The following is a 14,496-nucleotide window of genomic DNA, read 5'->3' on the forward strand; positions in this document are numbered from 1 at the left end:
TTCCCAGAGTCTTGACTCCATGGAGTCCTGTAGCACTCACTAGCTGTCTGGCTTCTCTAACTGGCATCATCATTTTGAGATTCAGCCATTTCTTTGCATCTACTCACCACTCACCCCTTTACTAACACACCATCTCATTCCAAACGCACAGCACTACTGGTTATCTGCCGGCAGACGTTTGCAGTGTTTCTATTTGGGGATGTTATACACACAGTGTTAGAGGTCTGTGTACCTGTCCTTGGATGGACATGTATTTCCTTTCCTGTGGGGTGAATGGTAAAGGAATTCTAGGGTCCCCGGGTCTGAGTTTTTAACAAGCCACTCAACTGTTTTCCAAAATGGCTGCACTATTTCACATCCCCATCAGCAGTGGGTGAGAGCCCCAATTTCAGCACATCTTGTCACCAGTACTTGCTGCTCTTTCTTTTTAATTTTAAAAATGATTTCTTTTTATTTATGTGCACGTGTTTGTATGTGCCCATGTCCACGGCATACATGTGGAGGTCAAAGACAACTTGTGGGAGTTCTCTCCTTCTACCTGGAGGGTCCCAGGAGTCAAACTCAGGGATCTCAGACTACCCAGTCTTGGCAACGTGTACCTTTAGCAATTGAGCTTGCTCTCCAAGCCCGTCCTATATTTTCTAACAGACATCCTGGTGGGAGTGATGTGCCATTGCACTGTGGCTTGGATTTAGTCTCTTCATGACCAGTGGTGCTGGGTATTTTATCACATGGTTATTGCTGGTACTTTCTGCCCCATTTCCACAGGGAGGTTGTGGATGGGTCACAGGGTCAGGTGCATTCTGGATGCAATGCAGACTGTTCCAGGAGTCACTTCATAGCTCCGAGCCTTGGGTTTCCCATCTGTAATGTGGAGAGGACACTGAATTTCCTCTTGTATTGCATCTAATTCCTGTAGGGGTCCTTTGGAAGGACAGTGCAGCATACATGTGAATCCATCCTGATGTGCACCTGGAGAGGTCAGGTGACATTTAAGGAACCCTGATCAGAAATAAACACTCCAGAGCTGGTTACTTGGTATCTGGAAGTTTCTACTCAGAAGCCTGTGGGTGAGAGGCATTTATTAAACTGCCTAGTTACTACATCTGGCCCAAAGGGTTTGAGAGTGTGCTTTGTGTGAATAAGTGTGTGATGTTAGTGTGAATTGCTTTGTGTGAATAAGTGCATGAAATTAGTGGTGTTAAGGGTGTGCAAACTGGGAGTGCTGTGGCTTGAACATACCCTCCAAATGTATGTGTTAGAAATCTAATCATGTGCCTGGTAATAGTAGCACACGCCTTTAATCCCAGCACTCAGGAGGCAGAGGCAGGGAGATCCCTGTGAGTTTGAGGTCAGCCTGGTCTACAGAGAGAGTTCCAGGACAGGCAAGGCTACACAGAGAAACCCTGTCTTGAAAAACCAGTAAGTAAATAAATAAAAAGAAAGAAATCTAGTTGCATGAGAGCCGTGTTAAGAGGTGGGTGCCCCAGCCTCATGCGTGGGTTAATGCTGGTGTTCCGGGACTGGGTTCTCACAGGATGAATGGAACCTTCTCTCCCATCTTCCGTTCTTGCTCCTCCATCAGGGGACAGCAGAGCTAGGAGGTCCTCTCCAGATTCTACCTCAACCCTATCTTGGCTTTTACAACTTGTACAGCTGGAGCCGGGCCATTTGTGTTCCTGATACATTACACAGTCGGTGGCATTTCGAAGCAGTAACACAAACGGTCACCAAGACAGAGCACAATCGTTCAGGGGCCTCTGTGCAGCCACTGGTCTCAGTCACTTCAGGGCCACCCCAGGGGCAGAGACTCCTGTGTGCTGGGGTCCAGGTGCCTTGGAGGATTTTGTTGCGGTTAGGATCCCGTTCTATCAGCCTTGTCTAGGTCTTTCACACGAGTGCTTGGCAGTGTCTTGAATACCAGGGAGCTGTACCCTGTCCCGGGAAGACCACATGGCCGCCCTGGCACTTCTTGCTAATGGGGTGATTTTCCATTTTGCATTCTCTGGCATGCCTCCTGGCAAGGTTAGCTTGTGAAGGAGGAGCCTTGGACTCTTTTGTTCTTGGCCTGTGGAGCTGTGTGGGTATGGGTGTGTGGGCCAGGCTCAGCTCAGGGGCAGGCAGGTAACCAATCGTACAGCAGGCACCACTGTAGATCGTTCCTCGAGGCTAGTCACGTGCTTGTGCCTGGCATCCACTTTGAATCCTAGCAGGAATCTGTTCTCCCTGTGTGGCAGATGGGGAAACTGAGACTCTGAGAGGCTCAGTGATTCACATAAGGCTCCTCAGAGCTGAGGGCCAGACCCAGGTGAAAACCCAGCCATAGCCCAGCCCTTGGCTCTCAGGGCTCTGCCTCAGGCAGCTGTGATTCGGGTCTCAGTTCACTCCCCAGACCTCAGCAGAACCCAGAGCATAAGCCGGCTCTCAGGGGCCAAGAAAGCAAGGAGGTTTGAGACTGGTGGACAGAATGCGCCAGGTTCTGTGCCAGACACATCCCACCTTTTCACCTGGTCCCTCACGGTAGCCTGTCTCCACGACCAGCAATTCCATCCTACCTTGCACATCTGTGAATCCATCTGTGCAGCAGAGACAGGAGGAACCTTCGGCTTATCCCGAGTGACACTCACCTTCATCCCTGTACAAAGGAGGAAGCCCTTCACAGGGCTTGGTCTGGAAAGCATACTGTGTGGGGACTAGTCTCTATGAATATGCCCAGCAGTCCTGAGGGGAAGTCACTGCCTCTGGCTTGGAGACTGGAGGTGAAGGTCCCTTCTCCATGAGAGGTGACATAAGCAGCCAGATCTATGTGACTCACTGACCAGTGGTCACTAGGGAACCCTATTGTTCTCAGGGAAAGTTAGGGGCCAAATGGCAGATTGGGAATAGGGAACCATGGTGGAGACGGTAGACAGCCAGCTGGCTAGCTGAGGCTCTTGGGGGAGTAGGGGGCAGACCTCAGAAAGTGCCACCACCTTGTCTCCAATCCCAGTGAGGCCTGTGTCTGGAGGAGTTCTGCTTGCAGGCCTAGCATGAAAGATCTGGATGGCAGCCCTGTGTAGTGATGAAATCCTCGATATCCCTTGCCTGGTACCCCACAACCCTGAGAGCTGCCTGCTGACTCAAGGTGACCCAGAAGCAGGTCAGGGAAGGACTGTCCCCATTTGGCAGTAAGCCCTGAGAAGGACAGATCCAGGATCACCAGGGAGGCGCAGAGCTGGTGGGCGTCTCCTAGGGCAAGACCCTGCAGACTGGGCCACAGCCTGGCTTTTTGGAAGCTCCAATGTCTGCATGAGATGTCTGCAGGATGTCCTTTTCCTGGTTCCATCCGGTGATAGTGACGTGTGGGTGGGAATCGCAGGAAATGAGTGACCAGTGGGGCAGAAAAATTGGCAAGAGCAGAGGCAGTGTGGAGGGGCTGGCTCCCCTCTTGTGTGCATGTGTGTCAGGATGCAGGGCTCTCTGAGGCCTCATGCATCCTGTCAACTGCTGGTGTCCCCAGACAAGACCAGAGCCAAGTGTGTGGACACTGCTGGAGCAGGCAGAAGAGCCAGAAGACGGGGAAGCAGGGGAGGTGGAGGGAGAGGTAGGAATAGCTATACGGGAAGCCATGGTCTCCTGACACAGCTCCACAAGACAGTCAGCAGTGCCATGGAACAACCTCCACCCTGGCCTTGACAGGTGGCTGGGGGAGGGGCAGGAATGAAGCCGGTTGAGATCTAGAACGCAGCGGATGTTGGAATTGCTCTTCATCATGAGAAGAACATCAAAGAGGCGGCAGGCCACATGGCCAGCTCCACTTAGGAGGTCCCTTCAGCCAGTGTGTCCCCCACTCGAGCCTGGTGTGGCTGTGCTGGGGGCTCTGAGGGCAGGATGTTCTCTGGGCTCTGGCCTTTGCTCCAGCTCTTCTGGTTTCTTCCTGGGTGTCCACTGGCTTGTTCCAGCTTATGCTGCTTTATAAGAAGAGTAGCCGAGTACTTTCTCTGAGGTGGCAGCATGGCCCCTCACTATGCCCATGGCCTTACTTTGTCCTCACCCTCTACCATGTCTACATTTGTCTGGTTTTCCTCAAGACTTGTCTAGGTCACAGTCAGCATTACTGGAATTAGGGCATCTCACACATGGCCCGGTCCCCAAAGCCTCTCACCACAGGGCAGACCTTGACATCTGGCAAAGGTAGAGTCTCAGGCTTGCATCTCAATGCCCTTTTTAGCCAAGCAGTTCCCCAAGTGAGTGTCTTGGCCTTTCCATGTCTCCTCATCCACGAATGAGTGAGTGTGTGAGTGAGTGAGTGAGTGTGCAAACGAACGTCCTTAGTTGAGAAAGGCAGGGCAGGTCAGAGAACAGGGGAGACAGCCCAGAGCCTCTGGGACCTGGACGCACAGATGGATGTCAGTGAGGAGCTGGAAGCCAGGAGGAAGGTGGAAAGAGCTCACCCAGCTCAGACTCGAGGAGCCAGCCCAGGCCTGAAGCTACTCTCCACTGCTGCCTGCCTGAGCCCAGGCAGACTGTTCAGAGCAGGCCCCAGAGCGGGAGGGAGAGCTTTACACCCACAGATGAGCCATCTCTGGTCTCTGGTTGGCCAGCTCTGTGAAAGACAAAAGCCAGGGATCCATTTAAAAATCATTTTTTTATTAACATCATCTTCCTGTTTAGCCAAGTGTCTGTCATGTATAAGGAATGTCGGTAAATATTCCATTTGAAGCTTCTTTGTACATATTTCCATCGATAAATAAACTCTGAATTCACATAAAAAAGTTAAACTTAAATAACTCATATTTCCTTCTCTTGTAACAGCCATATATTGGTAAAATATAAATATTCTTAGACTCAAGCTTTGCTCTAGGAGAACGGTAGAGGAACAGTAATTCACCACATGGTACAACTGTTGACAATAAAACCGAGGAGTTGTCGGCTGGTGTCCTGGCATGGACGAGTGGGTGGGAAACAGAAAATTCACATTTGGTTTTGGGCCAAGGGAGGGGCGGTAGAGATGGCGGAGGGGACAGAGGACAGGGCAGTCGCTTTCATTACAGCACTGATAAAAATAATCTGTCCTGCCACTGAAGTTGAACCTGGAATAGATTCTTCTACATTCGCTGATTAAGTCCATAATCATTTTACTTCAAACCCAGGTGACAACTAACTGAATATGGCACATAATCCATTTTGAATGACATCAGTAGATTCAGAAAATGATCATGGATCTGGCAAAAACAAGAATGAATGAATGCAAGAGGGGAGAGCGATGATTCAGGGTTGGCGTGGTTATTCCACTGTGGTCAAACATCCATCCAGGGCCTTGGTACTGCCGATCCATCCACTGGGTGAGAGGATGACCCCTGGCAGCCTGGACGGAGCATCCTGGGCCTGTGTGGCAGGTGAGGTGGGCGGCCCTCTCAGAGCACTCTGGGGATGACGGTGAAGGGTACAGCAGGGCTGCTGGCCTCCAGCTCCAAGGCCGTCAGGAAGCACTCGGTGGCTGCTGCGTCGTTGCCCTGAGCTTGGAGGACCTCACCCAGCCCGTTCCAGACCTCATGGGCTGTTGAGTTCACCTGCACTGCATCCCGGAGGATCTTCTCAGCTAGACTGTAGCGGCCCAGCTGGTGAAGGACCAGAGCCTGTGGAGACAGAGTCAGACACTCAAGGAGGGCCAGGTACCTGGGCTCCTGAGTAAGGGCTCTGGAGGTAGGAAGGTATCTACTACTCCAGGCACACAGCCAAGTTCTAACCAATTCCTGGGCTTAAGGGCAAGGATTTAAGACATTGCTTAACCACAAGAAACTGCTGAAATCTATTCACCTTTGAACTGCAAACATGGCAATTTCAGCCAGGTGCATGGTAGCAAGTGTGAAGCCATCCTGGGCTACAGTGAGACCCTGTCTCAAAACAAAGCAACCCTCCCCACTCCAAAACAAAACCCAAACCAAAATAACAACTACACCACCCCCAAATCAAAAGCTAAACAAAAGGCAATGTTATATGGGTGACTTGAAAAGTTATCAAGAAACAACCAACTGGAAAGGTCTACAGTGACCTAGTGTGGGTTGACCTGCTGTGAGCTTGCTGACACCAGTCTACATGGGAGACGTCTGCCATCTGTGGCATCACTAGTTTTGACATTTAAAAAAAAATTGCCCAGTCCCTTGCCTTATCACGTGCCTCATGCTAATGTCCAGTGCTCAGCCCTGCTCAGCTGTGCAGAGAGTCACCTTTCAGCTTTAGTCAGGGCGTTTGTGTTGATCCCCCAACATCTGACCACAGCCACGTCCCCCAGTTGCACAGGTCAGTAAGCGCCTCTTTATCTAATGGCATTGCTCTTATGTAACTAGCCTTTCCTTCCTGTGGAGAGACACTGAGGTCATGGTCAACCTCTACTCTTGAATGTCACGAAGCCAGGGCCATCTTTCCAGAAAGGGTCGCTCTGTTCTTTCAGGAGTATCACTTTGTAGACTACGCTGACCTCTAATTTGTGACAACCCCCTGCCTCTGCCTTCTAACGGCATGTGCTCTTGACTAGATTTTCAGTCTGTCACATCTCCGACAACCTCTAGTAAGATGAATTTATTGAGAAACCCTCATGGTCTACTTATGAAAAGATACAGAGGGATGATCTGGGTGGAGGATGAAGGGGCGGGGAGTCCAATGTCACCAGCATCCCTCACAGTGGCCTTCTGTCTTTTGGAAAGTCTCTCTTTAGGGTAAACGTCTCCAAAGTGGCAAGTGGAGGCCATAACTCTGATTAGAGTTCTCAAACTTGCTGTACATTTTCTGTGGGGTCGGCTTCACTGGTCTGGTCGGAGGTCATTTTCTGTGGGGTCGGCTTCACTGGTCTGGTCGGAGGTCATTTTCTGTGGGGTCGGCTTCACTGGTCTGGTCGGAGGTCGTTTTCTGGGGGGTCGGCTTCACTGGTCTGGTCAGAGGTCATTTTCTGTGGGGTCGGCTTCACTGGTCTGGTCTGGGGGTCAGCAGGTGCCGCCCTCCTCCCTTCCATCTCCGCTCTTTGTGCTAAGATGAGTGCAGCACGCTCCTCCCCGTTGAGATCTGCATTTCTTTAATAACTGAGGTTGGCTGGATCCCCTGCCTTCTTCAGGACCCTTTAGAAGACTATGCTACCATCGTCTTCTTTGAACCAAGGCTCCCCTTCCACATTTATTACTTTTGTGTATATGTGTGTGTTCCTGTGTGAGTTTATGAACACCATGTATGTTCAGGAGCCCACAGAGGCCATAGAAGGCCCAGAATCCCTGGAACTAAACTTACAGTTGTTTATGAGCCACTATATGGATGCTGGAAACCCAACCTGGGTCCTCTGCAAAGGCAATAAGCACTCAGGATTGTGGAGTCATGCCCCAGCCCCCCCAATTCTCGGTGTTTAAATTCATTCACAGCTATAAATCTGGAGGGGGTGTGTCACTCCCCAGCTTAGAAAGTTAACCCCCACAGGGCTAACACTCTTCAGTGTGTGCTATGACCTATCCAGTTTTAAGAGTTTACTCTGCCTTGGCAGGCAGACCTGGATTTCTGCTGCTGTGCAAGATACAAAATGGCTAATTCTGCCTACCGTTCACGCAGTAGGGCACTGGCTCCGTCATACAGCAGACAGGAGCAGGAAACAGGGGCCATCTACTATGTTCCAATGAGCTAAATAGCTAGCCTCTGTATCAGCATCACGCTGTTGGAATTTCCACAACTATGAGTCATATCTTAATACGTAGGATTACAGGCTTTCCTCTCTACCTTTTGCTTTTAAATATTTCCTGACCACCTTGCCTTGAACTGTTACAGACAAATGTGACAATCCTTTGGTCAGTCCCTTTGGGAGTCAAAATGTATTTACATCGAATCTCTAGGTGTGCATGGAAAAGCTGACATCTTTATGGTGGATAATTTTCCTGCCCAAGAATACAGCATGACCAGCCATCACTCAAATCTAACCCTAACTCTCCCAATAAGCCTTGCTCTTTCTATACATAGCTTCTGTTTACCCCAAGGTGGGCCGAGCTCACTCTCACAATTGTTCTTTCCCACCGGACCAGAGCATTGGGTTAAGTCTCAGGGGACAAAGTGGCAGGCACAGTGGTAACTGTGGCCTGAGACACAAGCAGCTGGTGCTCACTCTCAGGGCACAGGCCCGCGGGGCAACTTCAGCTCACCCCTCCTCACGACATGTGCCCTGCAGGGGCCTAAACAGTTGGACTGACTTCCGAGTCACCTGCTGGGAAGAGCTGGTGGTCAGTGGATGACAGCTAAGGAACCCGTGGAGGCCCTCCACTGGGGGTCACGGGAGGGAGAACCCGAGCTGGGGGACAGGGTTCAGGAAGTTTTGGTGGGTGAGGAGGAGGAGGGTGAGGAAGAGGAAGAGGAAATGGAGGAGGAGCAATGAGGGCTGAGGGTGACGGCAGTGGTAGCCTGGCCATCCCAGAGAGCCGGCCCCGGTGTACCACTCTGCACCCCTCCTAGAGAGAAAGGGAACTGGGTAGGAACAGGGAAAGACACTTGGCCCTAGGGCTTGCCTTCCTGAAGGGATGAGCACAACCACACAGTGCAGACAGCAAATGCCTGCCCAATGTCCGCCATAAGACCAGCACTGTCCTATGTGGACTGGATCCCCTAGGGGACATCAGAGTTGTCTCAGAAGGCATGGCCAAGCCCAGTATGCACCAAGCTGAGGGGCACTCTCACTACCTAAAAGGCAGTGAACTCCAGCTGTGGACAACAGTCACCGTATCAGGTGGCTCCAACTTTTCAAGTGAGCAAAAATGGCTTCTCTAGAGTACTGTGCCTCTGGTGTGAAAATGGACCACTGCAGATCCCTGTTCCTAGCTCCTGGGTCTGCTCAAACTTCTTTGTGTGAAGTTGGATGGTGGGGGGCAACGGTAGGTGGTGGGACAACAGCGAGTACCCCCCCCCCCCCCCCCCCGTCTAGGATGGAGCTCTCTCACCCAGACCTCCTTTAGAAGAAACATGACAACCTGACATCATCACTTGCCAAACCCAAGGGCCAGAAAGCAGAACATCAATGTTCAAGAGCTTCCTGCCTGCTCCTTCTAGAAAGTGCTACCTGTCTAGCTTTCCTTTGAACCTTCCACACACTGCATGCCTCTGGCAGGTGACAAGGGGAAGGCCACCTTGGAAGGCACAAAGGCATCCCTGCTCACTTCTCTGCAGGTGGGAACAAGATGCTTGGTCTGCCCTCTGGGTCCTCGCTGTTCCTGTGGCTTGAAGAGGTGACCCGAGGCTGAGGCTGTGGCAGGGGATCTGTGGGTCCTCTGAGAGCGCACTCCAGTGTGTGCAGGCGACATCAAGTAGCCACACTGTATTTTCTTTGTTTCTCTAATCTTTAGTTCGTGACTGCGTCATTCCTCTGCATGCTATGATTGGGAAATTGTTCCTAGTCAAAGCACAGGATTCTCCAGCTGTGGCCTGCGGCTTGGGAACATCCTGCTCATTTATTCACAGGAGGACTCCTTGCCTTCCATTGCTTGGGCCTGCTGGCGTGTCCTGTTAGCCATAAAGTGGACCAGTGTGGGGACCTGGAGGGTACTGTTCTCCCAATGGCTACTGGTTTCACTCTGCTAAAGTGGGGGCCGCAGTCCCTAGGCTAGGAGTTTTGTTTTGCTGTGGCAGCTACTGAACATGGGTGCAGCCTGCTGTGAGGGTATAGAGCAGAGGTCATTCCCTGCTAAAGTCCTACAGGAAGAGTCCTGATAGGCGCAATTGAGCGACACCCTTGGTGCTAGGAAGATGGCGGGGTGCTGATGTCTCTGCGGTTCCCTAGTGGTTAGGTTTTGGCCCTTCATAGACCTGGACCTGACTCCTAAGGTAGAGACAGGCTGCCCCTCTCAGGTGACCTTCCCAAGCAATGTGTTCTGTGGAATTAATTCCTAAAACTGGAGGCTTATGGGGGCTGCCAGTGTGGGCTTGTCATAGGAATGAAAGATAGGCCTCTCCCTACTCCCCCGGTGAGCCAAGGCCATCTGGGAAATCAGTCACACTGTAGGAACCACCACAGCATGTTCTGGATAAGCAAAAGGTTGGCCAGGAGTAGCTGGGAGTTGGCTGTGTGACCCAGGCCCTTCCATGCCCTGAGAGGCCTTCTTTCCCTGCCTTGGCCTTGAAGAGCCAGCCATTCTAACCAGAACACTACCATCCCACAGGCCCTGCCTGTTCTCCTCGCCAAAGACCAGAGCTTTGCATTTAACTGTTCCCACTGCCGCTGGCCGCGGGAACACGGCTCCATGTTCAGCCAGGCTGCTGCCAGTGGACGCATTGCTGAGCCTCTCGTTTCCTCTACCTCAGTCAGCCTGGCCCTTCCCGCTGGAACAAAGTCCTGGGCCTCCCTATTCCCTGACGAGCCCAGGAGCCACTGCTCCTCACAGGTAGGTCAGGAGCGGGGACTCTCAGCCCTCCAGGAAGCAAGAGAAAGAAAGGAAAGCTGACGACATGATCCTAGAACACACAATTGCCTCCGTATCAAAGCGAACACAGGCTACAGGGTGATGGTCCAGATGTGCTGGGACACACAGGTGGGTGTGGTGCAGGCCTGTCTTAAAGAGCAGTGAAAATGTCAGGTGATACCAACCCCGTCCAGTGCTAGGTGCTGGCTCCACCCCACCATCCTGACCATCACCAAGTGGATATTGATACAGATCTGTGCCATCAGCAGTGGGCACCTGCCCCAGCCTTGTGAGTTGGGACTGGAACTGTGACGCATGTGTGTGCCCTTACCATTGGGTCCCCTCATTGCAGTGGGTGGCTGTTCTGATTATGACCTTGAAGCACTGCCCCTCGAGAGGCAGCAGGTAATGCTGCACCTGCCTATGATCCTGAAGTACATGCTCCTGGGGCGTGGCTGCTGGAGGGGAACCTTAAGACCTGGCATGCACATCTGCCCCGCACTCTTCGCTCCCTCGTGGTTTGAATGCTGGGGAGGACCAGGCAGATCTTGGACCAGGAAGAAGATCAGTGTGGGCCATAGCTCGGTTTTTCAGGCTGTAGTGAGTTTTATCTTCTAATAAATTCCTTTGCCTATTATACAGACTCCGTGGATTAATAGCTATACCTCATTCTTGCAGAGTGTGAGGGAACAGGAGCTCCCTTACTAGTCCCTTTCATTAGACACAAATGCAGACAGCTTCCCAAGCTTGTAATTATTCTAATCAGGTGTTTTATACAAATAAGATCTTGGTGATGCACCAAATTAGAAATAAAGGATTAAATTAAACCTGTTATTTCAAATGTGATAAAACGGACTTGGCTAGTTTGAGGGCAATTAGCATCTGCCTTTTTGTTGTGGTAATTACTGCCCTAGACGCCACACCTTGCCACATGCCTCGGGAGTATACCGGAGCCTTGGGAAGGCTGCGGTGCACCGAGTCAGAGCCGTCAAGGCCAAAGTTCCTTTGGGGATCTTGGACCCGTCCATGGTACTCTGCCTAAGAGCAAGGGCAGCCATTTGCTGAGCTCAAGGCATGCCACAGTCTATTGCTTGTCCCAGGGGTACAGACATAGGCAGGTGATATCCATGAAAGCATCCTTCTTGAAGAAGCCATTGCTAAAAATTCATGTGCTCAGCTGTAGTCGGGGCCAGGTGTCCTCTCTCCAGCGGGCTGTACTTTTCCCAGGCAGTGTCTGGGGAATGAGTACTGGGCGCTCTCCAGGCAGGCTACGGATGACTTCTGCTCTACCTCACTCCCCACACTGTCTCCAGGTAGCCATCTGTCACTCACTGGACTTTTAATGGCTTTGTTCCCACTTCTAGGTCAGAAATGCCATCAATGCTACCCTGCAGGAGGCGGGGTCAGTTAGGGTAAGTGGCTCAAGGCAGTGATGTTTGGTGGTTCCTCTGAAACCACAGGCAGACAAACACCAGGGGCCAGCAGCGTGGATGAGTTTTCAGTATGCAAGGAGTTGATGGTCATTTCAAGAACTTGCTCAGCTGTCCTGTGAGATGTGACATGATCACGGAAAATCCCCTCCTACTTCCTCACTGGGCTTTCCTGTGGGTGACGACAGGGCAGGGACTGGATGAGCCCCTTCGTCTCTGCAGCTCCAGGTAGGTGGCAAGGAATCAAGACAGAAAGGGTAAATAAGCAAGCCCTGAAAAATCGTGGATTCAAGAATATGACTGAGTACCGACCCAGACTAGTGCCCTGTCCTGGCTCTTCTAGCTGCCCTGGGAAAGTGAGGGCTTTTTTTTTGTACCCACGAGCTGGTACAGCTGTGGTGGTCAACTGAAGCAATGTGAGACTTTGCTCCAGAGAGAGCTGGGGCTCAAACACAGAGGCTTTATGGGACAGGGAACTAGGCCAAGTCTGCATTCACGGCAGTTTGGATGAGGAGGATCAGCACACAGCACTGATCAGAGAGGAGAGAATAAGCTGGGGGCTATTTAAAAAAAAATGTTTCTTTCAAACCAGAGCCTGACAGTGAACTAGCCACTCTCAGGAGCCTGCAGGGGACAATGGCTTTGACAGGACGGCTGTGCAGTGGCATTGGAACACAGCCTAGGGCTGCCCGGGACCTCACAGCTGCCCTCCTCCTCTGCAGCATTGGAAGAGCTATCTGTTGTGGGCATGAGCACTCTGTGATGCAGCTCAGGGGGCGGGAGGAGCCCACCCTGCTTCCCACTGACTCCGCAGAAGGAACTGAATGGCACCTGTAGGGGTAGTGGGGGCTGCTCTGGGTTTCTCTCTCTGATCCCAGCAGCCACGGGTGAGGCCTGGTTTCCACTAGGCCGTCTTCTGTTTCCTTTGTTTGCTCTGAGCAGAGGACAGGCAAGTGCATGTGTCCAGGACAATTATGTATGCCAGCCTCCAAGGCTGGCTCTATGCCAGGGCTCCTCAGTGCAGCCACCTGCCTGCATTCCTCTGCCCATGCCCACCAGAGCACACTGAGGAGGGGCTCACACACTGCCACTAGGCTCCCTGGACAAGGCTCCCAGAGGTCAGGTGACCCTACCATCCTTCAGAAGGAAGCAGGGCTGGTTTTCCAGCTTGAGTCCATGTAAACAGTTTTGATCCAGTCTACCCCAAGCCTTCCTGACACACTTGTGCCCACTTAAGATGCAGAGGCAGCGGGTACCCCAGGGTTAACGATAGCATGCAGCCCTCCCCCAGCAACACATGGCTTCTGCCACCATCTCTGGGAGGCCTCCAGGCGCTTCGGGGAGGACAGAGCATTCATGAGGCTGCTCAGCCTCCAGGACAGACAGCAAAGGGCAGTCAAGTTCTGCTCTGGGGACTTAGCTGAAGGGCAGTGAGGGGAGGCTGCAGGGACGGAGGACAGGAGGGAAATGCCAGCTGCCTGCGGTGGCGGTGGCGGTGGCGGTGGCGGTGGCGGTGGCTGGCCAGCCCTGTCGCACTGCAGGAGGGATTTCTGCCAAAGGTCAGCAGGGGTGGAGGGAAGAAGAGTTCTGCAAGTCCTGGGTGAGGCCAAGCTTGGCGCTGGGTGGCCTTTCTCCATCGGTGATGGACAGGACTAGGGTGACATTAAAGGTAACCTCTAATCCCTGTGGCCTCTGCCCTTCACCCTCCCCACCCCAGCCCTGCTTGAACGCCAGCTGCCTCCTCCTTCTCTTGCTTTCCTCCAAGCTAACTATAACAAATATTCCAACTCGTAGGCAGCCCCTAGTCGGCCCTGGGATATGGTAATCGAGGCAGGAAGGAGGGGACGCTCTGTCATGGGGCAGGGGCTAGGGGTGCAGAGGTCTTGGCACTTAGCATAAACCCTTGAAGTTCCTTCTCACTCACAGAGCTGCAAACACCAGGAGGAAAGGGCCTGGTGCCTCTCATGAAGGACCCGCCCTGGCCCCCACAGGCAGCAGGCCTCTGTTCACCAGTGATATTTGAGGGCAGGAGGTTGCTCTCCCATGGGGCTCCTTTTCCAGGTCAAATCTTTACTTGGAGAAGTCTGCCTTCTGGAGAGCAGGCCTTCCAGCATCCACTCAGAAGCAGACAAACCTCTACTTTGGTCAGCCTGGGGCCAACCAGCTACAGAAAGCGCAGTCCTCAGGTGACGGCTCTGGCTTTCTGCTCTTCTCAGCAGGTGACCAGTTGCCCTCCACTCCCCCGCTATTCTCCATTCCTTTCTATCCCCCTGTAGCCCTGGCATTCACGGACCTCTACCGAGCCTTTCTATCTAATCCCTAAGCTCGGATGGTCTCTGAGTCCCCTGAAGTCATGTGGAGAAGTCCCCTTCTGTTTCTACCTGGCAGCCTTTAAGGACCTGGAGGGAACTTCTGGACTAGCTCCCCCCCTTCCTCTGTCCCTACCCTCTGGGCTTTCCAACATGGTAAATTCAACCCTCTCCCCGTATGACTGCATTCTGCATCACATAGGTCCTCAGAGGAGGAGCCTCACCGTGGGTTGAGAGAAGTCACCATAAGCCTTAGGAAAACATGAAGATGGCTTTTCCTTTTGAAACGTTTTTTAAAGGCGTGTGACTAGTGGAATCTTTTAAAGCAGCTTTCTTTCAGAATGGCCTGGAATATCCTAG

At 52.3% G+C, this 14,496-nt stretch overlaps 1 protein-coding gene across 8 annotated transcripts in view; it reads right to left on the reverse strand.

Moving 5' to 3' along the window:
- Nucleotides 1-4,608: 4,608 nt before the first annotated feature.
- The window catches only part of Ttc7b (tetratricopeptide repeat domain 7B), a 218,271-nt gene continuing 208,383 nt past the window's right edge, over nt 4,609-14,496 (reverse strand). For all 8 annotated transcript variants that reach the window (XM_028886638.2, XM_028886640.1, XM_028886634.2 and 5 more), the window contains one exon: nt 4,609-5,618. In XM_028886638.2, the coding sequence (XP_028742471.1) occupies nt 5,397-5,618 (222 nt within the window). In that variant the 3' untranslated portion in view covers nt 4,609-5,396. The remainder of the gene's footprint in view (nt 5,619-14,496) is intronic.

The sequence above is a fragment of the Peromyscus leucopus genome, chromosome 14 (genome assembly GCF_004664715.2).
Source record: "Peromyscus leucopus breed LL Stock chromosome 14, UCI_PerLeu_2.1, whole genome shotgun sequence".
Lineage (NCBI taxonomy): Eukaryota > Metazoa > Chordata > Mammalia > Rodentia > Cricetidae > Peromyscus > Peromyscus leucopus.